General features: G+C 42.5%; 1 protein-coding gene across 8 annotated transcripts in view; it reads left to right on the forward strand.

Moving 5' to 3' along the window:
- The window catches only part of YEATS2 (YEATS domain containing 2), a 47,377-nt gene that overhangs the window by 13,131 nt on the left and 11,825 nt on the right, over positions 1 to 22,421 (forward strand). For 3 of the 8 annotated variants that reach the window (XR_011698718.1, XM_071565983.1, XM_071565984.1), the window contains exons 9-24: positions 1,047 to 1,091; positions 2,098 to 2,284; positions 3,891 to 4,130; positions 5,976 to 6,134; positions 8,720 to 8,823; positions 10,387 to 10,494; positions 11,573 to 11,743; positions 12,887 to 13,145; positions 13,908 to 14,069; positions 15,281 to 15,396; positions 15,745 to 15,900; positions 16,626 to 16,799; positions 17,530 to 17,728; positions 20,316 to 20,447; positions 20,683 to 20,781; positions 21,782 to 21,893. Coding sequence is in view for 7 of the 8 variants with exons in the window: in XM_071565983.1 (XP_071422084.1) it covers positions 1,047 to 1,091; positions 2,098 to 2,284; positions 3,891 to 4,130; positions 5,976 to 6,134; positions 8,720 to 8,823; positions 10,387 to 10,494; positions 11,573 to 11,743; positions 12,887 to 13,145; positions 13,908 to 14,069; positions 15,281 to 15,396; positions 15,745 to 15,900; positions 16,626 to 16,799; positions 17,530 to 17,728; positions 20,316 to 20,447; positions 20,683 to 20,781; positions 21,782 to 21,893 (2,423 nt within the window). In the remaining variant the exon portion in view is untranslated. Of the gene's footprint in view, positions 1 to 1,046; positions 1,092 to 2,097; positions 2,285 to 3,890; positions 4,131 to 5,975; positions 6,135 to 8,719; positions 8,824 to 10,386; positions 10,495 to 11,572; positions 11,744 to 12,886; positions 13,146 to 13,907; positions 14,070 to 15,280; positions 15,397 to 15,744; positions 15,901 to 16,625; positions 16,800 to 17,529; positions 17,729 to 20,315; positions 20,448 to 20,682; positions 20,782 to 21,781; positions 21,894 to 22,421 lie in introns of those variants that run through there. The other 5 variants (XM_071565985.1, XM_071565990.1, XM_071565987.1 and 2 more) reach the window with 5 other exon arrangements.

Below are 22,421 nucleotides of genomic sequence, written 5' to 3' on the forward strand. Positions count from 1 at the left end.
GGGCAGAGAGGGCTGAGATTTCCCATTCTGTCCGTGTTCTTTTGAGGAGAGCTTTCCTTTCCAACCCACTCACTCCTGCAGCACTCAGTGAGATTCATAGTGTGCAGTAGTGCTGGAAAACTGGGCCATTGGTCTTGTTTTCCTTTTAATTAGTAGTCCTGGCATTAGCAGACTAAAGTCCTGAGCTAGTTTAGTCTCCCATTTCTTTGAGCAGCATTAATTTTATTTAAACTCTGCCTGCATTAATGAATTTCATGCTAATGTAGATACCTCACTGCAACCCCAAATACAGACAGTAGAGGAGGTTGAAAATATTCTCCTGCAACTTAGGGACATTTAATGCAGATGATGAGTAAAATATATTTGGGGAGATACAACTTGGGGAGAAATTGGTAAGACTATGATGGACAGTGAAGGAGGTCCCACCTACAGAAGAAAACTGAGCCAGTCCTTGGCACACAGGAGCTCAAATCAGCAAATCTTTGCTGCTTGTGTGCTGAGCCTGTGGCTGCTGTGAGCGGATATGGGTGAGCTGAGCACTCCTCTGTGGCTGGCAGCCTGTCAAACCCAGCTTGTCACTATAGGTATCTTAATAGATACCTCTGGGATGTTATGTCTCTTTATCAGCTGGTATCAGTTAAATGACTGTCAACAGTTTATTTCATCAAAAACTGTAGTGTAAATGTAGCCTTTGTGCTGGTCAGTTTAAATCTCTGAGTTTTTCTCATTACTATTTCATTATATTGATATAAGGAATAAAAAAGGGCACTGCTTGAATACTCCTCTTAGACTGGAATAATATTTCCTCAACAATCTCATTTCCTTCAGCTCTTTTGCTCCTTCCTATTTTAGTGTGGGCTTTTTGTCATGGTTGGCTTTTTTGCAGAAGAGGGACACTTAGCAGATTTCTGACCCTGTGGCCTCAAAAAATTGTATGTGCTGCCGCTCAACTTACAGAGTTTGAACTCCTTTCAAACAATCTGTGTTGTAAATTCTATTTAATGTATTGCTTTGCCCTGGTTAATGTATTGTATTGTTTTACCCAGTTGGACAGGACCTACACAGGCCTGCAGACACTTGGTGCAGAAACGGTGAGTCAGAGGGTTGTGGGATGGGTGTTGCAATTTGAGTCCCTTAAGGATATTTAAAAAGGAAAGATACATAGGACTAAGCACAGAGTCAGACCCATTTGATGTCACGATTTCTAGAATGTAGATTTTGCTCTCTTGATGGATACAATGATTATGACACCTTGTCACTATTCGTGACAACAGTCAATTTTTCCCCTTGCTGGTTCAGGGGAGACTTTCAGCTCTTCTTTCAGAAAGAACATAGTTTGTACTACAGTTTTAATTTGTATTTCTTTTTGAATCTTTTGGTACCAAATGTTTTGATTTGCATTCTGATGTGCTACAGAGCTCATATGTAAAGAGTTTAAGTTAAAGGGATCACCCAACTATCCTGCTGCATTTTTCAAATATTAACTACTAAATTTCGCTATCAAATTCAGTACCTTAATGGAAAATAAACTCTTAAATAAATTAATTAATAACCTATAGTTTGCTATATTCCTGAAATTATCTTGATATTGTTTTCCCCTTGTTGTATTGTAGTGAATAGAAATTTTTATGGTGAAATTGCATTACTTCAGCTTTTCAGTCTGTAGAGAAAACATTAATGTGACATGTCTACTGTGATTCAAGAACACTTTTGAAGAGTAGATCATGTGGTGTGTTTCTCAAGGTCTTATCAAAAAAGCCAGAAAAGGCAAGCTGCAGTTTTATTCATTTCCCTACAGGGGAATGCAGTCCTTTCCTTGGTGGGATGCTTGTAATCCTTCCAGTGTTTACGATTCAGATTTTCCCATGGACTGGGAGATGTCCTGTTTTACTCTGAGGACTAAATACTGCAGAATTTTGTCTTAAGTGCTGCTGGACCTTTGGGAACTGTCCCTGAAATGAATGAAAATGTTATACAGAGGTGGGGGAAAGACAGAAAGAGGTTTCTAGGCAATAAAATAAAAAGGCATAGTTGTTTTCACTTTTTATGTCTTTGCCTACTACCAAACACTAATATCCTTTCTCCTGTTCTTGGAAGGTAGTGGATGTGGAGCTCCACAGGCATTCCCTTGGTGAGGAGTATCTCTTCTCCCAGTCTTCAGAGTCTGAACTTTCTGATGTTCCTACGACTTTATCACTGCCATTGAATATTCCAGCACCAGTCAAAGCTTCTTCACCAATTAAACAGTTGCGGGACTCCAGCCCAGATGCTTCTGTGGACAAAGGTAAAGCAAATGGGTGTCAGTGAAATTTGAGTTCTTGAAACTTCGGCTCTTCTGGATACCTCCTCTTTGTTGCTCTTATGCCTTATAGCTGCCAGTGCTACCTGTTCCTTGCTCACCCCAGATGGTCATTTCCTCAATGTGTTCTGAATTATAATTCAGAAATTGTTGTAGATTATTTGATGTTGGATTTTGTTTGCTTTTTTTTTTCTGAAGCTTATTGTACAGTCTCTGTTTTGCTAAATGTAGTGAATATGGAGCAACAGCAGATGCAGGTGGAATTAAGGTGGTTGAATAGCACTTGTAGGATTTTTCTTAGCAGACTATTTCAGAGGCATTTTTAGGTTTCTGTTTGTCTTATATACATCTAAGGAATTAGTCTAGTGGTGTGTTCAGTATATCTGTTGGTGCCTGACATGAGTTGACTATGGGGGAAGAGAAATCCCTACAAACTGTAGTTACTGTACTGTTGAAAAAAGTTAAAAAGGGTGGTGTATTTTTGTCTGAGGAATGATGGCATCTCTGGGTATTGTTCTCTCCTTCCCATGGAAGGTCAGGAAATGCAGTGCCTGTGGTGGGACAGCAGTTCATGGCTTAGGATCCTGTGGATTGTCTGAAACAAGCTAGTGCTGGCCTCATGGGCACTCTGCTGGGATTTGGAGCTTACATGAAGCAGGAAAAGCTGTGCCTCTGTCTGGTAGCATGTAGCTTTATTTTCTGAAGCACGTGGTGTCAAGGCTTGTGTGACAGACCTTGGTTACCAGGCCTGAGAAACAAGGGTGTCTGTTATTGTTTGCACTCCTTAGTTGAGAAACTCTGTGTTTCAAAATACCTTTACCCCCACACTTCGGTGGTCAAAGCTGGTCCTGGCATGTTGTTCTTCCTTGTAGGCACCGTGATGTCACCGAGTAGTGTTTGGGTTCAGCAAGAAGTTTGTCAGCTGTTTAAATGAGTTTTTTTTCTTGTGGCAAAAAAAGGACAAACACAACCAAATTTTAAATGCACAGGTTTTTTATTCAAACAGGAAGACTTGCAGCACCTTTAGGTGAGCAGTGCTACAGCCAACATGAAGGAAGTAAACCTGCCTCCTCCTTACGCTGACACGCAGTGGCTTCTCTCGGAAGCTCCAGGTTAATTGATCTCCTACAGCAAGTAAAGTGAATTCCTTAACCCAGCTCAAAAGGCAGTAGGTTGTCTCTGTGTGCTCTTACTCTAAAATGCACACTGAGAGATTCTCTGTGGAGGAGTTCCAGTCTTAGTCCTGTGGAGCCCTAACCGAGGACACTTGAAACTACTAGCAGCTTTTGGTCAGTGGAAAGTTCATTCCAAGAAAATGTAAGAAGTGACTGCTCTCCTGCCACAGCTGAAGAGACTGTGCATGGTAGCATTTTATTCTTCTGTTGCAACAAATCCAATAGGGTTGCACAGGAGGAATCCACTACCCACTATCCACTTTCTCCTTATTCAGCGCTTCCCACCAGTACCTTTCCCTTCCTTCCTTCAAGAGTGTGTTTGTCCTACCTGAGTTTTGTTCACATAGAGAAGCACAGTAAGGAATTAGATGTGTCACCCTAAGAAGTATTTGTGTTCTTTTCCCTGTTTTAATCAGGATTCTCTGGGAATGCTGAAACCGAAAGACATGCCGCGTTTTATTCCCTGCCATCTTCGATAGAACGGACTCCCACCAAGTTAGCCACACAGAAAGTTGCCTTTGGCTCTCATGGAAATTCAGCCTTTCAACCCATTGCAGCTAGCTGTAAAATAGTGCCTCAAGGTCAGAGTCCAAGCCCTGCAGAGTCACCAGGAAAATCCTTCCAGCCTATCACCATGAGTTGCAAGATTGTATCAGGTGAATGTTAGTTTACTTCCCTGAGCGCTTCCCCTGGAAAACAAGAGAGTGAACCAGTTGGACTTGTTTTGTGTCCTTCCCCTGATTTTCTGCCATCTTTGAACATCAGGCAGTAGGAGACACTAGAATAAGGAGCTGAACACACTTCTTAATGTTCAAGAAAAAAAACAACACATGCGAAATGCTTCACAACAGATCAAAAGCAGGATGAGAGCTGTTCTCTCCCTGTTCTTGAATGCTTTTAATTATTAAATAGATGGTCTTGAACTGACTGCTACCCACAGAAGGGCCCAGGCAAGGACACATCTTCCATGGAGTATTTTTATGTAGGAAGAAGCCATTCTTCTCCCTCCTGCTTTCAGACAGCTGGGATGGATTAAAAAGAACCTTTTTATCCTGATTATTGGGCAAGTAATTAGGTTCAGCCTTGTAGACTCAAACAGTCCTCTTGCACTTGCCGTATCTCCTCAGATGGAGCAGCTTTGGTCTCCCTTTTCCAAAAGTCCACACTGGGTTGGATTAAATTGCCAACTGAGTGCAGTGAGCAATGTGGCAGCTTCCAAACTAAACATGGTCAAGGTGCTGTTTTGCTCATTTCACCTGTGGTCCCTTCCCTGCCTGGGCATTATGGCATCCACTGGATGATGTTTTACATCAGAAAGTGTTAATGTGCAGCTCACCATGGCACTTGTTGTGAAGCTCAAAGATGACCTATTGCATCTCTTCATTTTCTGGTCTTCATGGTAGAGAGGAGGAAGCACCAGCAATCAGTATGTGTGATTTCTGGTGATCTGCTCCCAGATAATTTTCTTAAAGTGTGTCTGGTTTGGAGTTTTGTTATCTAAATTTCAATATTGTTCCTTGACATCTTAAAACTCTACTCAAGTTGATTTACATTTGAACCTATGCCTAGTGCTGCTTTCTTTCTTTATATACTCTTCTCTTGATCCTCTTTTCTCAAGGCTTCCCAGAAAGCAAGAATTACAGGGGCCATCCTGTCTTTCTTAAAATCTTTGGACTATTGTCTCTTGATCTTTGCTATTTAAATGTTACTCTGCTGAATATTTTTCCAAGGTTCTGCTGTCTGCTGAGGAGCGTTACCCCTTTCAGATTTCAAAACAATTTATAAGACAGGGGGATTTTATTTGATCAGAATTTATGTTCTGTTTTAATTGTCAATCACTGCCAAGAAAATAGATTACAGGCAGTTGAAGCTTGGTGCTTGCTACTGTCTCCTTTCTCTGATCACTTCCTTGCCTGTTCTTTTCTCTGTATTTCTTGTTTACCCCTTCATGCAGCTTTTTTCCTCTCTAGTTTTTCTCTCTCCTGGACCTGTTACCCAGAATTTTCACATTTTACTGTCTGATTTCAAGGGTTTCTGCTGTAGTTAGAGTAGTGGAGGGACTCAAGTGCTCATGCCTGCCTGATGGCTGCTGTATCACACAGCCTTTTGACATGAATTCTTAGTTCCCAAAAGGCTCTGAATGCCTGTACCATGGGCTGCACAAGGGAAGGAGAGCTCAGTTGTCTCCCTTCATCTCCTTGACAGTGAGAATGATGTAGGTAATATCCCTTAGGATTCAGGGATGGACCAGATGACTTCTCAAGTTCCCTTGGAACCCTGCTTGTCCTGGTAGGCAGAGCACATCCAGGGTAGGTATGAGCCAAAGTGCTTTAGATGCCTTTTCCTTTCCTTGTGTCTCCTCTTTCCTTCTCCAGGTCCTGTGATTTTACTCAGGCTGGAAAATGCATCCTCAAAAGACAATTTAAAAAGCACTAATATTGCCATGTTTTTATGTTCTTACAACATTTACAAGCTAGAAGCATTGGACTTTTTTTCTTAAGGTTCTCCAATATCGACCCCTAGTCCATCTCCGCTACCTCGTACCCCAACGTCCACTCCGGTGCACATGAAGCAAGGCTCTACTAGCTCAGTCATTAATAACCCATATATTATTGTGGACAAGCCTGGACAGATGGTTGGAGCAGCAGCCACAAGCACAGGTGTGTAGTGTGATCACAAAAGGCAGTGGCTTAGTCTTACCCATTCAAGTTTATTCTTCCTTTAAAATGGTCAGTATAACAGCAGTATTTCAGCTTGTGAAGATGGAACAGTACTCTGCAGAGAAAGAGGAAGGTGGTGTTGGTTTGCACAGCTGGCCTATGTGACATGGTTAAGGGGATCTCAGGCTTGAACAGAACTTCCTTTAGGAAACAGCACAGTGTAAGGCCAAATACAAAATCACAGATACCTCTTCAAAGAAAGCCTATTCTTCACATGCAGAAAGGAAAGAGGAGAAAGTGATGTAGGCAGTGAGTGGTGCACAGATTTAGACAGAAACAGCACACAGGTGGTTGGGTGGCAACTGTATCATGGAGGTGGGCAAAAGGCACGGAGAGCTTGCAGTGCCTGGCAGATCAGTCGTAGGTCCCAGTGTGGGGTTCAGTGGATGTGTTGAAATGTGTAGACTGCACTTACCAAGAGAACACCGTGGCTGTTTGTTACTACTTTCAGCTTCTGTTTGGTCCAGTTCCAGCTGGTTTGAATTCCTCTAATTGGATTCCCTCTGGTTACAAAAGCCTGGGGTGAAGGGGATGACTGAACTTCAGGACACAGGTGATGGGAATGGGAGTCAATTGGTAATCTTTGTGTCAGGGCTGGAGGAAAGGTCCCTCAGAAGTCATTTATTTGTTGTGATTTGTGGCCAGGAACTGCTGTCTGTTTTAAAACACAATTGTTTGTGTATGCATGTGCTTCCCAGGATCTCAGAAGGATGCCCAGAGCCACGTGAGGAAGTGCAGCATCCATGTCACACAAACCATTTGCTGGGCATGGATGAAAAGCACAAAAATTCTGCTTTTTGTGACAGTTCCTTCCTTTATCTGAGGGAACACAGCTGTCATGTTCACTTTAACTTCATCACAGAAGAAATTGGTAGGGGGAGAGTGTAGTCTCACAGACTAAGAATAGTTGGAAGGGACCCACAAGCATCATCAAGTCCAACTCTTAAGTCAGTGACCCACATAGGGGATTGAACCCATGACCTTGGCATTATTACAACCAAGTTTTAACCAACTGATCTAATCTCAGAGTCTAGTCATATCTGAATTTTTAAAGTATACTTTGCAGCTTTCTTGGTAATACTGAAGCTGTTTCACTGATATGGTTTTATTTGTGGGGGTTTTTTGGTTGGTTGGGGGTTTTGTGCCTTTTTTCTTTTCTGTTTCTTTGCCTCCAGACTGACTGTCTACTCTGCCTAAGTGGCTTATTGTGGTTTGGGTAACTTCTGGGCTCTTCTAGTAGAAGTTTGTACATGTACATCTGTAGATGCACCAGGTGGTGTGGACATACAAGTCTTGGTGCCATTAAAAGTGCAGTTTTCCACCACAGTAGTGTAATGTAAGTAGAGGCTGGCCTGGCAGAAACTTGGCTGCTGCCTCTCCCTGCCTGCACTCCTGCAGCTTCCCCTGTATCCTGCATGAGTCAGAGCAGAGGCAGAGTGGAAAACTGATATCCTCTCCACCCCAAACTGAACTTTCTTGTTGGAGAGCCTCATCACCAGACCCTGTGACAGGGAGCAAGAGGGTGTGTGGAAGTGGCTTTTTGGCAACAGCAGCCAGGCTGGATTGAACATAGTGTGTACTACAGACAAAGCTACTGGGATGTTTGTGGTAAGGCTGCAGATTGTATTTGAAAAGAGCAGTGAGATCTTCATGCTCTGTGAAAACCAGCCATCCCAAAGCCTGTGTTTTCAGAAATGGCTGCTCATTTACTTGTAACCTTAAGTGCAGACTGTAGTACCACTGTATGAGAGACTGGTAATTGTTTTCTTGAGTGTAATCCATGACTTTGGTGTTTCATGAACAAAACTAACAAACCAACTCGGCAGCAGTAACAAAATGCTGAGCTGCATTGTTGTGTACACACTGATAATAAGTTTACTACTGAACTCCCATCCATCTTGGGGGTCTGGAGACTGCTGTGGCACATGTATCTGTCTGTTCATTTAGCAGGAGCAGTCTTCCACAGAGGACCCAATGCATTCATTCCTTATTTCTGTTTCTTCCTTTCACCTACTCACTCTGTCCCTTCTCCTTGTTACTCTTCACTTTGTCTCCCTCCCTTGTCTCCTTTGGAACTTCGTCTCCCTCCTTTTCTGGCTTTTCTGTCTCCCACTCCAAGCGTTCCTCCGTGCCAGTGTCCGAGGCTAGTGTGGGTTCAAAGGGCTTCTGGCCAGCAGAGGACTTTACATCTGCAGCAGTAAGTTCTGACTGGTGGCTCGTTTATTGTCCTCATTTCACATATTTGCACCAGGAGCCAATATCCTCGGCCACGCAGGAGGGTGCCTGACCATTTACTTGCAGCACACAGAGCTCTGGCAGGAGAGTGCCTTCTCTGGGGCATGGACTCCGCAGGTGGAAATTCAGTAGTGGTTGTGTTTTGTGCCCATACCAGCTCCCACTGATGTACCTCCTGGACAACACAGTGGAAATGCAATGCTAGGTTTCTTGTTAGAAGAGGTTTCATGTGTGCAGTGGCTTCACTGCCTGATCCTCACCCGACATCTGCTTTATCTCCTGGTGTGCAGGGAGCCCGACCAGCAAACTGAGCAGCGTCTGCCAGGCCTCTCATGGAACTGGATCTCCTGTGTCAAAGACTCATGGGAGCAGTTTTGTCACCTCAGCTGTCAAGGTAATGTTCTCATTAGGTGCGTACTTCCCATTTAAAGTCCAGCTTCCTATTAAATAGGGCTTTTTAGTATTATAAAGGCTGCATTTCAGGAAAGTTCTTTTGATTGTCGTTTCATATGAAGGTTTACTCTGTCTAACAGAGGGAGCCATGTGAGAACATGGTTATACAAGAGAATAGTGTCACTTCATGCAACTCTAATTAGACTTGCCTACACATCTGTTAAAGGCACTGCTCTTTTGCTTTTCTACAAAGAAATCCATGGAGGGCATAACTCCCAAAAGATCTTATCTTTGAAAAAGGCTCTTCTGTAGTTGACTGTGATCTTCTTCACTGTTACTGGCAGTGTGTGATTAAACTAGAGGTGCCTACCTCAAAACCTTCACTCTGTTCATTTGTCTTGTACAGCAGCTGCTTCTAGCAGCCTGAAAATAGCTCATTTAGTGGTTTTACAACTGCCTATATTTAGAAAAATGTTTGTGTAAACAGTGGAGTAACTTTTGGATGTGTAAACAAACAACGATAAATGCAGTTTGTGCTTTTGATCTGCAAAGCCCAAAAGGTACAGAGCTGAGCTGTCTCACATAAAATCTCTCCCACATCTTGTGCTAGGAATGATATTTCTGGCAGGGAAGTGGCGTCAGTGAGGCTCTGAAAGCAGCTGGTGGGTGTGCTGCTGAAAACAGGAGCATTTTCCTGTCTCCAAGCCACAATATTAATGCAGGATATTGCGGGGGGGAAGGTTTGTCAGTCAGCCTGCAGAGAGCATATCACCTTACACTTGAAACTGAGATTCTTCTTATGTCTGTTAGGGAAAAAGGTGATGGTTGACTGAAGCAGTTACTTTGCAGTAGTGTTTTAAGTGTCAGATGTGCAGCTAGTTAGCTTTTAAGTCTGTCTGCTCAGATGGATTTCACTTAAAATCATTCATTAGTCTTTACTTTTTGCTGATTTGCAACAGTTCCTCCTGACAGGTTTCTGATGAGTCAAAGTAGATACATGTCTTTGTAACAGTTGAATTCTGTATTTTCAGGGCAAAGTAAAAGACTCAGGATATTTAAAAAAACCCAAAAAACAAACATAAAAGTCATACTTCTGTAAACAGGAATATATTTTGATTTATGTCTTCTAGTTGGTAAAAAACTGTGATTTTATGGTTTCTTTAAAGAGGCTGTATTTCTTCATCCACTCTAAAATGCCCAATATGCAGCTGCTGTTGAGAGGACTGGTTATACCTCTAACCTTGTCTTCACACCTCTCCCTGTTTTGCCTGTGTATGATATGGTAAGAAACAGTTACTGCTGTTGGAGGAAAGAAATAAATAAAATTTGCTTTGTAGGTTGTGTTAAGTAAGTTAAACTCCTTTTACTTAAGTGTTGACTGATTTTGGAAATGTCACATTTGCAGAGGTAATTTGGCCTGCTCAGATGGTCCATGCCACCCTTTATTAGCAGTCAGTTGTTTTATTTCTTATATTGTATTGTTTTATTTCTTATATTTATTTCTTATATTTCTTATATATTATATTTCACTGATTTTTTTTGCACTATGTCTTCCTATTCACAGCAGGAGGATTCTCTTTTTGCCACGATGCCACCCCTTTGTCCCATTGGGAGTCATTCCAAGGTGCAAAGCCCCAAATCGGTCACTGGAGGACTTGGAGCTTTTACAAAGGTATTTCTCCTGGCTTTTGTGTTGGGGCAAGGAGCCCAATAATGTCATTTCGTGCTGGCTTGTCCCATAAACCATATAACTCCAGTGCCTGTAAAACAGTTACTGAAACCATTGTATCTTGTTGCCAAGAGCTCTCTAGCACCTCTCAGAAATGTGTCTTGTATTCTTGTGTTTCCCTGTGGCTGTACCGTACCCGTCATCTTTCCCTTTGTTACCTCTTTCATCCTTTCTGATTTCTCGTTGACTCACTGTCATATTGAGGCTGATATTGTAAAAGCTATTTTAGTGGGATACATTAAAGGTAAACTGCTGTAGGTCTGTCAGAAGCCTCTTAAAACATGATACAGTGATTTCCAAATCTCAGACGTTGCCACTTCTGACAATGTTTCCTTAAATGCTACCATTCAGAATTTAAAGTTGTTTCTGGCAATACTAGATGATCCAAGTAAAAGATGGAAGAATGTTTCCTACAGTACATGCAGCAACCCAACACAAAAACCCTCAAACAGCATTTTTTGAGTTGCTGCCCTTAGGAATTACATGTAGGGCCTATCCCAGAGAAATGTAAAACATATACCCAAGACAATAACGCCAGCTATACTTACAGTATCAATAGCTATTATCTCTGCTGTAATTTTGCAGGATAGAAATAAAAAATTCAGGTTCAGAACATGCTCTGAGCAGGAAGTTGCTTATAAATTTGGAACTTCAACGTGTTGTGGTTTCATGCTGAGATGCAGAATCTGAAGAAGTCAGGTCTACCCGAGTCCCTTGGAATATTACTAGCAATTTCTTTGGCTCTATATCAGAATCACAGACTATTCTGAGTTGGAAGGGACCCACAAGCATCATTGAGTCTCTGTGATATCTGTGAACATGTCTCAGTTGTGGAATGCTTTGTAAATACAGACACCACCCCACACGCTTCTGTGTTGGGAGCAACCCTGACTTCCAGTCTGTGTGGTAGCGAGAACCACAACTGTTGCCTGCCCTTCCCTGCTGACAGGCTGTTCCAAAAATGATATTCAATGATTTAAGGAGTTTGCTTTTGTTACTACTATTTCTTCCTGTTTCCCAGGTGATAATAAAGCAGGAACCGGGCGAGCTGCCCCAGCAGCCGCAGCTCCCAGGGACAGGCCCTGTGCAGCCCTCGGTGCCACAGTACGTCACTGTCAAGGGCAGCCACATGCTGGCCCTGTCCCCACAGAAGCCAGTCGTGAGCACAGGCGAGGGGACAGTGCAGTCTAAGGTATGAGTCACTTGGGCATCTCTGGTGTAGTGTGAGCTGTCTGTCTTCTGGTTTATTGCAACACTTGCTGTTTCTCCCAGGTTGGCAGCACTGTGGCTGTCTGGTTTCCTTGTGTGCACAGAATGGCTGGTATTGTGCTTCCACATAGTCCTTGGAAAGAGGGAGCAGGCTGAGCAGGCACTATTGCATTTCACTGCGTACAGGGACATCTCCCACTTCTATCCAACCTGTTGCAACAGTGGGGTGGAGGTGCTTTTGAACTGTCAGCCCAGAAAGTTGGCTGCCATCATTAGCTCTTCCTGAAACTCATTCAGGTCTTTTTGTAAGACAAGGTAAATTCTCTCCTAGGACTGCAGGCCTGCAACACAAGAGAACAGGACAAATAGGGAGCAGGGTGGAATCTGAACCAGAACTAACATTAGGTGAAATCTGTCCTTTCTCAGTGACAACTCAAGTGTTTATTGTAGGAGTCAGGCCAATGCAGTCCTACTATGACAGGAGTTGCACCACTTCTGAGAAGGCGCACGGCAGTGACAAGATGTCAGATGTGTCAGAAATTGTCTCCATTCTTGCCAGTTTCCATTGTGGATAGAGAATGAGAGATTGCATACAGAACTTTCATGTTTGCATAAGTAATTACTTAATTTGCGTTTGCAACAGTTCATTGTCCTTTTTCCTGCCTTATTTGCTTGTTTGAGCAGGTATGCAAACTCATGTTTCCCTGCAGTTACTGTCAACACATAAAATTGAAACACTTTGTGAATTCTGCTTTTCCCAGGGAATCTGTTCCCATGAATGTGCTGAAAGTGAATTTCTACATCTCTATAATTTGTCAAGGCAAGCTTTATCTTCAGCTGGAACTAAGCCATTGCTTATATATCAGAAAAAAGGAAGTGCCCTGTAATTTGAATGAACTTAATCTTTTGCGGGTGCTCTGAAATCCTGATTGTGTTTAAGAGTTTATCGTTTTACTTGGGATTGGCCTCTTGCCGATTTAATTTTCTCTCTGAATGAATAGCTTCTGTACGTGACTAGGCTTGCATGAAGTGTCCTGAAATATTTGGAGATGGAGGTCGTGTACCAGCGAGAATTCACACGATTGCTCTTGCCAGCAGCACATCATCCAACCCTTATTTGTTGCAGGTTGTTGGCGTCCCAGTTGGTTCTGCCTTACAGTCAACGGTGAAACAAGCGGTGGCCATAAGTGGTGGCCAGATACTTGTGGCAAAGTCTGGCTCTTCCGTAGCAAAGGCTGTTGGTTCGAAGCAGGTTGTGACTCAAGGCGTAGCCAAAGCCATCGTGAGTGGAGGCGGAGGGACAATTGTTGCTCAGCCTGTGCAGACTATAACAAAGGCACAGGTTTCTTCCACAGGTTCTCAGAAAAGTACATCTCAAGGCTCAGGTAGAGTAATTTTACTTCTTGTTAATAGCTCATTATAGGTCTTATAAGGATTTATTCAACAGCAAAATAACTGTAGTTGAAAACTTCAAAATGAGTAGACAGCTCTGTAGGAAAGTTCAGGCTGACTGAGGTTAGAGAAAATGTTAACTCATTATCTGTAAGAAGGAAGAGGGAGCAGAAGTGCTTTAAAATATGCAATGGTTTGTGAGTGGAGATCAGATAGATACATGGGGCAATGTGCTGGAGACCCAGTAGATTTTCATAGAGCCAGGTCTCACATTTTTGCCTCATTATGGTCCTTAGCTGCTAAACGGGCTCCCCATAATTCCAGCCAACAAGAGCCAGACTGTCTTTATTGCATTTTCACCCCTTCCACAGTGCTTACAGGTACAGGCATATGGGCAGGAGCACCCTGCCTGTGTCTGCACACAGCTGCCTCCAGCTGAGCACGCCAGCTTAGGCTCTGAACTGTTGCAGAGATGCTGGGAGGTGCCTGGGACTGGAGTAGGCCTGTAGGACCCCATGGCTCTGCTGCTTTGGCCTGCAACCATAAGTGGCACTGTACAGAGACTTTTTTTCCAGATCTATAAAAAAAAAGTGTCTGTGCATCAGTGGTGGAGTTAATCTGAGGTTAGGCCAGCTAAGTAGGGATTATCAAGGGCTAGCTGTGTGTCACTCCATGTACTTTGATCCTGTGCAGATTTCAGTGCTTCCTACTTTCTTCAAGCAGCAATTTTATTCCTTTTTTTTCTTTCTTTCTAGTGATGGCTACACTGCAGTTACCAGCCACCAACCTGGCAAACTTGGCAAACTTACCACCAGGCACCAAGCTGTACCTCACCACCAACAGCAAGAATCCTTCTGGGAAAGGAAAACTGCTTCTGATACCCCAAGGAGCCATACTGCGAGCCACAAATAATGCTAGTTAGTCTTGTAGGGAAATCTAATGAGTTAAATCATGTAATCACTGCATAATTAATATGTTTGGCATTTTTGCTGTAAAGCATCCTGGTGCTGTGGAAGTCAGTAACGGGGTAGAGTTTCTTTGTTCACAGCAACCCATATGAGGTGCTTTTTAAGGCTGATCTCACAAGGCTTTTGTTTTGGATGAAACTGCTTTTCATGCAGTGCTCTCAATGCAGAAACATGCTTTTTGTTAATAGACTTGTGAATCAAACTCTGAAATACTTGGAGAATAACATGCTAAGATAGTTGTGAGGGGAAATGCTTTGTTTATAATGTGCTGTTGCTGTAGGGAAAGAAAGCTGCAGGCTTTGGCCTCTTTTGTCATGAGCCTTCTCCAAAATGCTATTCTTGAGGCTAGTTTTGGGATGGGAGTTGGATTGTATATAAACTTGTTACTTCCAGTTCTGATTTGGCCTGCCTGAGGTATTGTTCAGTTTAATATATAGGGCTGGAAATATCACCAACACAGCAATAGAGTACGTATCACTGAGAAAGTAGATAGTCGTGCTGAAGGTATTTTTGGGCTGTAGAATTTGTGGGAGCCCCTTTGCTTGAGATTTAGAGAGGCAGCTGGGTCAGTCCAGCTTTGAAAATCCCACAGGCATTGAGGAAGATGAAATACTTGTGGGTTTTATGACAGAGCCATGAATATATTTTTTTACTCTTTTTTCTTAATGAGAGATGGCAAAAAAGTCATCGTTCAGCCTGTTCCTTCTGGAAGCAGAGCCATATCCAACTGTCGCTGCAAATTACCTCTGCTTGGTATCCAGTGATTCAATTGCATTGAAACAGCCAACAAAAGTAAAATTAAGAAGCCAGTGGGATTTCAGAGTGTTTTATTTTTAGGGCTTTTGTTGCAGATCCATAACCTGCAAAATAGTGATGAAAAGACTGGTCATCTGTTGGGTAGTGTTTTCATTTGATAGAGCTTTGCTTGCCCCCAGCCCTCCTTATTTTCCCCACAGAGCCTTTTGTTCATAGTGTGTGCTGAGCTGTAAGAGAGCACAGCAGCACATCTAAACTGTTCTGGGTAATAATGTTACTTGGCTGAAAAGTGTGTGGCACCAAATGTCTTGCCAAGTGTTTTCAAATATTTGTATATACAAGGATGCTTTAGCAGCTGACACTGTCTAATTACCAAGAGGTCAAGCCTTTTCCTCTGGTTACAGATCTTCAGTCTGGTTCTTCTACAAGTAGTGGAGGAGGAGGAGGAACCCAAAGCACAAGCAGTAACTTGTCACAACACCTCACTTATACATCCTACATCCTGAAGCAGACACCCCAGGTCAGTGGCATGAGCATCTCAGTTGAAGCACATTGGTATTTCAGCTGCAACAGGGTTAGGTGGAAGTCCTGTGGCTCAGTAGTGCACAAAGCATTCTTGGACTATAGTGTCTAGATCCTGTTTAATTTTTCTCCCCATCTGCTTCCATCAGAAAGTGTTCTGTAGCAAGAAGGCTGTCCAGCTCTTTGTGCAGAAGCATCAATCGTAATTAGCAGTGCCTTGTTTCAGAAGATGAAGTGTTGTTGCATTGTAGCCACGGGCTTTTATCCTGTATTGACACTCCTAGATTTCTGTTGACTCTTGACTGTGTTTCAAAGTGCTGACCTCCCTAACTTATTTCTGGATCAGGGCACCTTTCTGGTTGGCCAGCCTTCTCCTCAGAGTTCTGGGAAGCAGCTGACTCCAGCATCGGTTGTTCAGGGCAGTGTAGGAGTTGGAGCATCTTCCACACAAGGACAAGCCCTAAAAGTGATAACTGGACAGAAAGCAGCTCTATTTACACAGGTGATGTACAAATGATGTGTTTCTGTCTTACCAAGTTAACTTTTTGTCACATAAAGTATAGGAACCACAGCCACACATTGAGAGCGTTTCCTTTCATAGTTGCTTGGTTTGATGTGGGGTTTTGAACAGTTATGTTACTGGCAGTACTGTGAGGAGGAAAGCATATCAGACTACAGATTTCCAGCTTGCTTTCTGTTCTCAGAGGGGGGGGGTCAGCTTCCAAGCTGTGTAAGCTTGGTTTGTAAATGGGCTCTGGGATTTCTTAGTGAAATGGAATTGGAAAACTGAATAGAGTCAGGTGCAAAAATGTGCTTAAATATTTGAACCTTAGAAATGGGTCACCTGCTAAAGCTGTTAATAATCTTTAGTATCCCTTTTTTTAAAAACTGCCTTTTTTTTTCTCCTTCTTTTGAAAACTACCAAGTAGTCCCTATGAAGTTCAAACTCCCCAAGAGTATTTGTAAGTGATTATCCAAAATTGAGGATTGATAGGCATACATTTGCAAAGCCTACAGTTTGGTAAAGTTGATTTCTGAGGTGATAATTTTGTTCCAGCTGTCATTGCCAGAATTTGATTTTTCCAAAAGTAGTTTGAAAATATTTGCTAGTAATATAAAAAGCATTTTTCTTGTTTGTTTTGTTGTTGTTCTCTTTTTGTTTGTTATTAAGTCATTTAAAACCCAAACAAATAAACCTTTTTGCTTATGCTGTGTTCATTCTCAAAGGCTTCATCCAGTGGACAGACATCACTGGTGAAAATATCAGATGGGTCTATAAAATCAGTGCCTGCCTCATCCCAGCTCTCCAAACCTGGCACCACTGTGCTCAGAGTATCAGGAGGTGTTATCACCACAGCTGCTGCTCCTGCCGTGGCCCTTCCCACAAATGGTGTGAGCCAGGTGAGAAAGAACATTGCCGGTATTCTGTAATGCAGTGTTTGAACCTTAGCCACTACAATCCCAGAGAAGGACTTTGTCTGCTTTTTTTCCCCTCTTAATGTTCTTCCCAGTCAGCTTTCAGGTGGGTCTGCTCTTATTCGTAGTACCCAGGCTGTGGGTCTCTGCTGAGCCCCTGCACAGCTTGGTGCCCAGTCTGCTGTCAGCAGGTTTCAGAGGCCTGAGTTTGTGCTCCTTGGTCCTGTCTGTGTCCAAAGATGGCACTGCTCTCCCCAGGGGCTCTGTGGCAGTGCAGCCTTGGAAGGAGGTGGTTTGCTGTAGAGAGAGGTGGGAAGCAAAACATTTGTGTTGGTGCAGGTTGTCCACCTGGACTGGAGTTGCAGTTCGTGGAGTGGGGAGGAGGCAGCAAAACAAAGAGCGTATGATTCACTCTGAGGGTTTCCTGCCCTATGTCTTTCTATTAGCCCCTAATCTTTGCCTCCCTACTGCTGTTGCCTGTGGGGAGGCAAAGATTAAACAAGTGAAGATTTGATAACATGCTGCCACAGCCTCCATTCTGTGTGTACCATAATTGTGTGGAAGCTTTTAGATATGAGCACTGGAACCTCTTGCTTCTCGGTGATTGGTAGATAAATTTGGGTTTGGTACTTGTAGATATTACCTTGTTGTGTGTATTTTTGAGTCACCTGTGACATGAAAAGGAATTTGTTGTCTCTCTCTGCCTCTTATGCAGCAAACAGATAATACAGGTTCCAGTTCATCATCTCCTGGAATTCCTGCAACAAAGACATCTGGACAGCAGCACCAAATCTGTGTAAGCCAGAGCCAGTCTACTTCCTCAGTAGTGAATAAAACTGCAACTTCCACTGTTGTAAGTGTTGCTTCCTTGATGACTACAGCAACTCCTGTGACAGGAAAAGCTACAGTATCAGGTATTAAACTTCCTTCATGCCTTCCCTAGAGAAAGTTAGAATCCAGGTGTGAGTTCTCTAGTCTGTAAGTGTAAGAATGTAGTCACCTGCATTTGTGAGTGTGTAAAAGTAAAGTCATGCTTTCTAAAACATCTTATTAGCATAACTTTTGGCCTAGCCAAGGAAATGTCTTATTAATTTGGCATTCTTTTGGCATTGACTGTATCTGTTACAAATAATAGCCCAAGCTGCCCTTTGGTATTGGAGAGGGATTTTAGTTTTTGTGCCAGGTTCTCACTAGAAGATGCATTGTGCCTGCTCAGGAGCACAGTGTGTCACTGAGTGCCGAAACTATCGAGGTACCAGCAGTACTACAGACTTGATTCATTTGTGAAAGTGAAACTCCGCTGTACTCAGAAGTTGCATGAGCAGAATTTTCTCTCTGAGGCTTTGCATCTGCTCTGTTTGGGTTAGAAAGAAAAGAGATGTTGATTAGAGGGAACTGAAGGCTTTGAAGTCAAAATCCATTAAGTACAGTGAAATAGGCTGGATCTGGAATGTTTCAAGATAATAGAGGTAGACTTGCCCTTATGTGGAGGGGAGTTCTCCTTATTTAGTTTTATTGTATTCCGGTATCCTTTGTGTGAGGAAGTACAGCAAGTTTGAGTGTTAGGGGTTAAAATTGGAAATTTTCATTTAGATTAATTTACCCGCTGGCATGTTCTGTTCACTTGAAGTGGCTTCTTATGAAGTGAAAGCAGAGTTAAAATACAGAAAAGAGAAAAATTGGAGACACTGAGTTCATCTGACAGTGTCTTTTTGAAGCAGCACTTCTTGTTTCCTCGGTACTCAGTCTTTCAAAGTTCTCCTTTATGACTATGTTTTACCCAGAGCTTGAAAATAAGCAGCAGAAGCTGCTGAGTAACATAATCCTGCAAGAAACACTCGAGTAATTTTTTCTTTTCTCTTTGCAAAGAAAGCAGCAAGGGTATCTTTTTTGGGGAGGTATGAAGTACACCTTAATAAATAGCTTTCAGATTAAAATTCCCATTTAGGTGTGGGAACACTATCTTGATTTCAGTTTGGTTTGTGTTTTCTGTAATCTGAAGCACTGACTTAATTGTGAAAAACTCCTTCAAGAATCCCAAAAGAAGCAATGGCTGTAAAACATGTTATTTCAATCTTTTAACAAACAAAAGCCCCGTACAAAACTGTTGAAATTGTGAACGTTTGTGTTTTTAAAGGCAAGTTTTTGTAAATAATCTCAAATATTGCCTGGTTTTGCAACAAGTAATGTCTTCCACCCATCAGCCTGGTACAGTTAATTGAAAAGGTCCCTTCTTACTGGCCTTGGTGTTGAGTCCTTTGCTGTGGTAACCTGACACATCAGTATGTCACACACAGAGGAATGGGTAGTGCTGTGTGACCCTTCTTGCCTGGAGGTGAAAGCCTTAATGATCAGTGCTGGGCATCTTTCAAAACCAAGAGACATTTTCACCAGACGTGGCATATCTAGTACTTGGAAGGCAGCTGTGTTTCTCAAACAATAATAATACAATATAAAGAGAATGGAAACTTTATCTGAAGACAAATCATGAGTATAAGATTACCATCATGAAGCTAAGAAATCTGTTGTTGTCAGTGTTTTGAAATAGAAACCCATGAACTTCCACAATCTGAAAAAAGTTAGCTATAGATTGAATATAGTTATGTGGAAAATAGCTGGTTGAGCAGTACAAAGGATGGGCATAGACTCAAATCACAGTGTCAGAGTGCTGGCTGTGGTGGCTTGGGATGTCATCAGAAGGAGGTGACATGTTGTGGATGAGAGAGAGCTGGCAGACAGGTGCTGAGTGCTCCTCACCTGTGGGACTGTGCACAGCTTGGAGCTGTGCAGATTTACAGCAAAGTTACCAAGTCCTGCCATTCATAGTGCTGTTAATATCTGAACGTTCTGCTGGTTCTTTTGGCCTTGACTCAAATCAGGGGTTTAGTTCACTCCCCACTTTAATGTACCTGATAGTCTGATGAGCCATCCTTATGGATGTATTCAGTACATGTTACAGAAAGACACAGAATACTCAGTTCAGGTATGTCCTCCAGCAGTCTTGGTCTTGTCACATAGTTGGAACACGGTTGATTGTGCTCTGCTGGCTGCAGTGGATGCTGCAGCACTGGGATACCTCCCTGAGAGTGACTGTGTGAGTACAACAGAGCTGTAGGTCACTGGCTTACCAGACCATTGAGCACAAGGTCTTGCTCTGACAAGAGTGTTTTACTCTCTGCTGAGCCTGCTTCAGTTGAAGGGTTTGTGTTACATCAACTTTTGCTTAAGATTCCTTAGGTAGTTACGAGATTTGCTTTACAACTGTTGGAGCGCTGTGCAGCATGTAATGCTGTGCACACTGTGGTGCAGCACTCCAGCCTTTTAGCCATCATTTGTGTCAGTATAAACCTGTCCTGACAGTTCACCCAGCTGTGGCTTGTTAAGAGGGTGGCAGTGCTAGCTTACATGCCATCCTGGTTCAAGGAGAAAGGGAGAGAAGTAGCTGGAGATAAACTAACTGGTATGTTTTACTTAACATTTTGTCTTCCGTTCTTCTTGCAGGGTTGCTAAAAATCCACTCAAATCAGTCTAGTCCACAGCAGGCTGTTCTGACAGTTCCCAGCCAGCTTAAACAGCTCGGTGTAAACACAGCTTCTGGAGGTGTTCAGACAATACTCATGCCTATGAACAAAGGTAAAGGGCAGAGGAGGATGACAGATGGTGTTTGAAAATCCCTTTTGACACAGAGTAGCACTTGGTCACAGTTGGAATACATGGTCTGAAGTAGAGATAGAAGAAAATGTAGCAAGGAATTCATCCCTAGACTTTGTGCTGCAAAAACATTGTGTTGCTTCTGAACATGGTTATTTGTAAAAGTATGTAAAATTTGATATTTTTTTCTTTGTTGCCCCTTTTTTTTCATTTCCAGTTTTACAGTCACTTTCTACCAGCAAAATTGCAGCAGTTTCAGCTGTTACAGCAGCAAGTACGACTGTCCCTAGTCCTTCTACAGTATCCATCACTAAAGGTAACAAGGAATTTCTCAGTAAGATAAGTAGCAGAAATAAGCTGATGCTGCTTTATGTAAATGGCCTGACTATGAAAGTAGACTCTGTGTCTGTGGGTTTCTTGATTTTCATTGTTAGTAGGGTTTAAATCAAGTTAAAATGGCACCTGGGGACTAGGAAATCATAGTGACTTCCCCCTCAACAAATCCCAAACCATAGACAAGTACAGAGAGAAAAGGGAATGTCCTAGAAAGCTACCGTGAAGATCATAAACATTCATTGTTTCAATCCTTATCTGCATAACTGCATAGAGCAGCAAGTATTCCATCACAGTGACTGCTGTCCTCACACAGCAACTCTGGTGGACTGGGCTGGAGGTTGCTGTCCAGAAGCATGAGGTGTAGGCAGCACATGTGTGTGTGCACAGAGGGGAAGACATCCATTCAGTACTTCCCAGAATAAAGCATGGGACAGAGCTGAGACACTTGAAGTCAAGTTCTTGCAGAGCTGTCCTGTGTCTCTCCATCCCAGAAGTATGAGCAGACTGTCTTGTTGTTCTGGGTTGGGCACGTCTCTCTTCCTGCTTCTGTTTTGCCAGAGTTGTGTCCCAGACATGAGAAAGTTCAGATGTCAGAATCAGTGATGTCTTCAGAAAAGCTACCGCTTTGAGATGTCACTTCTGGTTGAAACTTAGCTCGTTATTTACAAAATGGCCAGGTACATTTGCAGCAGTTCAGCTTAGGTCACTCAATCATATGCAAAACAGCAGCAACTGGTTATGCAGATGTTCTAAAAAGGATGAGATGTGAGCATGTTGAGATTTGGGGAGGTGAAACATGTTCTGATGGCTCTCTTTCTGCAGAATGGAAGGTCAAATTTATTTATGCTTAGCAATCAGAATGCAAACAACAAAGGAAGTGATGTTATGTAAGAACCTTAGTCTTACTGAAGTCTCACAAGACACTGTTTATCAAGCTCGCTGGTACTTTTTGTCTTATAATGTGTTCTGTTTCTTTGAAGTTAAGATGGAGCCTGATTCAACTGGACAGAGCTGCAGTTCTGTGGGTACCCAAGAAGGCCAAGCAGCAGTGAAAACAGAAGAGAGCTCTGAACTTGGGAATTATGTTATCAAGTAATTGTTCATTTCTCTATAAGAATTTCTGATCTTTGAAATGCCAGAATGGAGATGCTTCTAGTGATAGGTGCAGTAGTGTTACTTTTGATCTAGAAATACATCACAAAATCTTCTGTCCCATACACTGCTGTAACAGTACCAATCCTGTTGAGTGGCATTTGTTTCAGACAGTGTTGCAATATTTTCTTTTAAAATGTAATTCTATGCAGGGCTTATGAAAGGGGAAAAATTATTTGAAGATTTGCTGTTGTTTGGGGCTTTGCTAAAATCACAAGCTGCTAAAACCTCTTTGTCATCCTCTGCTCTGATAATTGCCATTGCCATTGTGTGTCCTTAGTAAGGTCAAACTGCCCAGTGACATGTAGGTCAAAAAAGGGACATCTGAAATAAGTAGAACTGTCTATCTTCTGGCTTCTTTAGTCTTGCTAAGGTCACGTACTTCTGTAAGTACTTAGTCTGAGGGCTGCCTTGCTTCAGAATTGGAATTAAATAATAATAAGTATTTGTTCACTGGATGCTGTGAAA

Source organism: Pithys albifrons, chromosome 11 (genome assembly GCF_047495875.1).
Source record: "Pithys albifrons albifrons isolate INPA30051 chromosome 11, PitAlb_v1, whole genome shotgun sequence".
Taxonomy (NCBI): domain Eukaryota; kingdom Metazoa; phylum Chordata; class Aves; order Passeriformes; family Thamnophilidae; genus Pithys; species Pithys albifrons.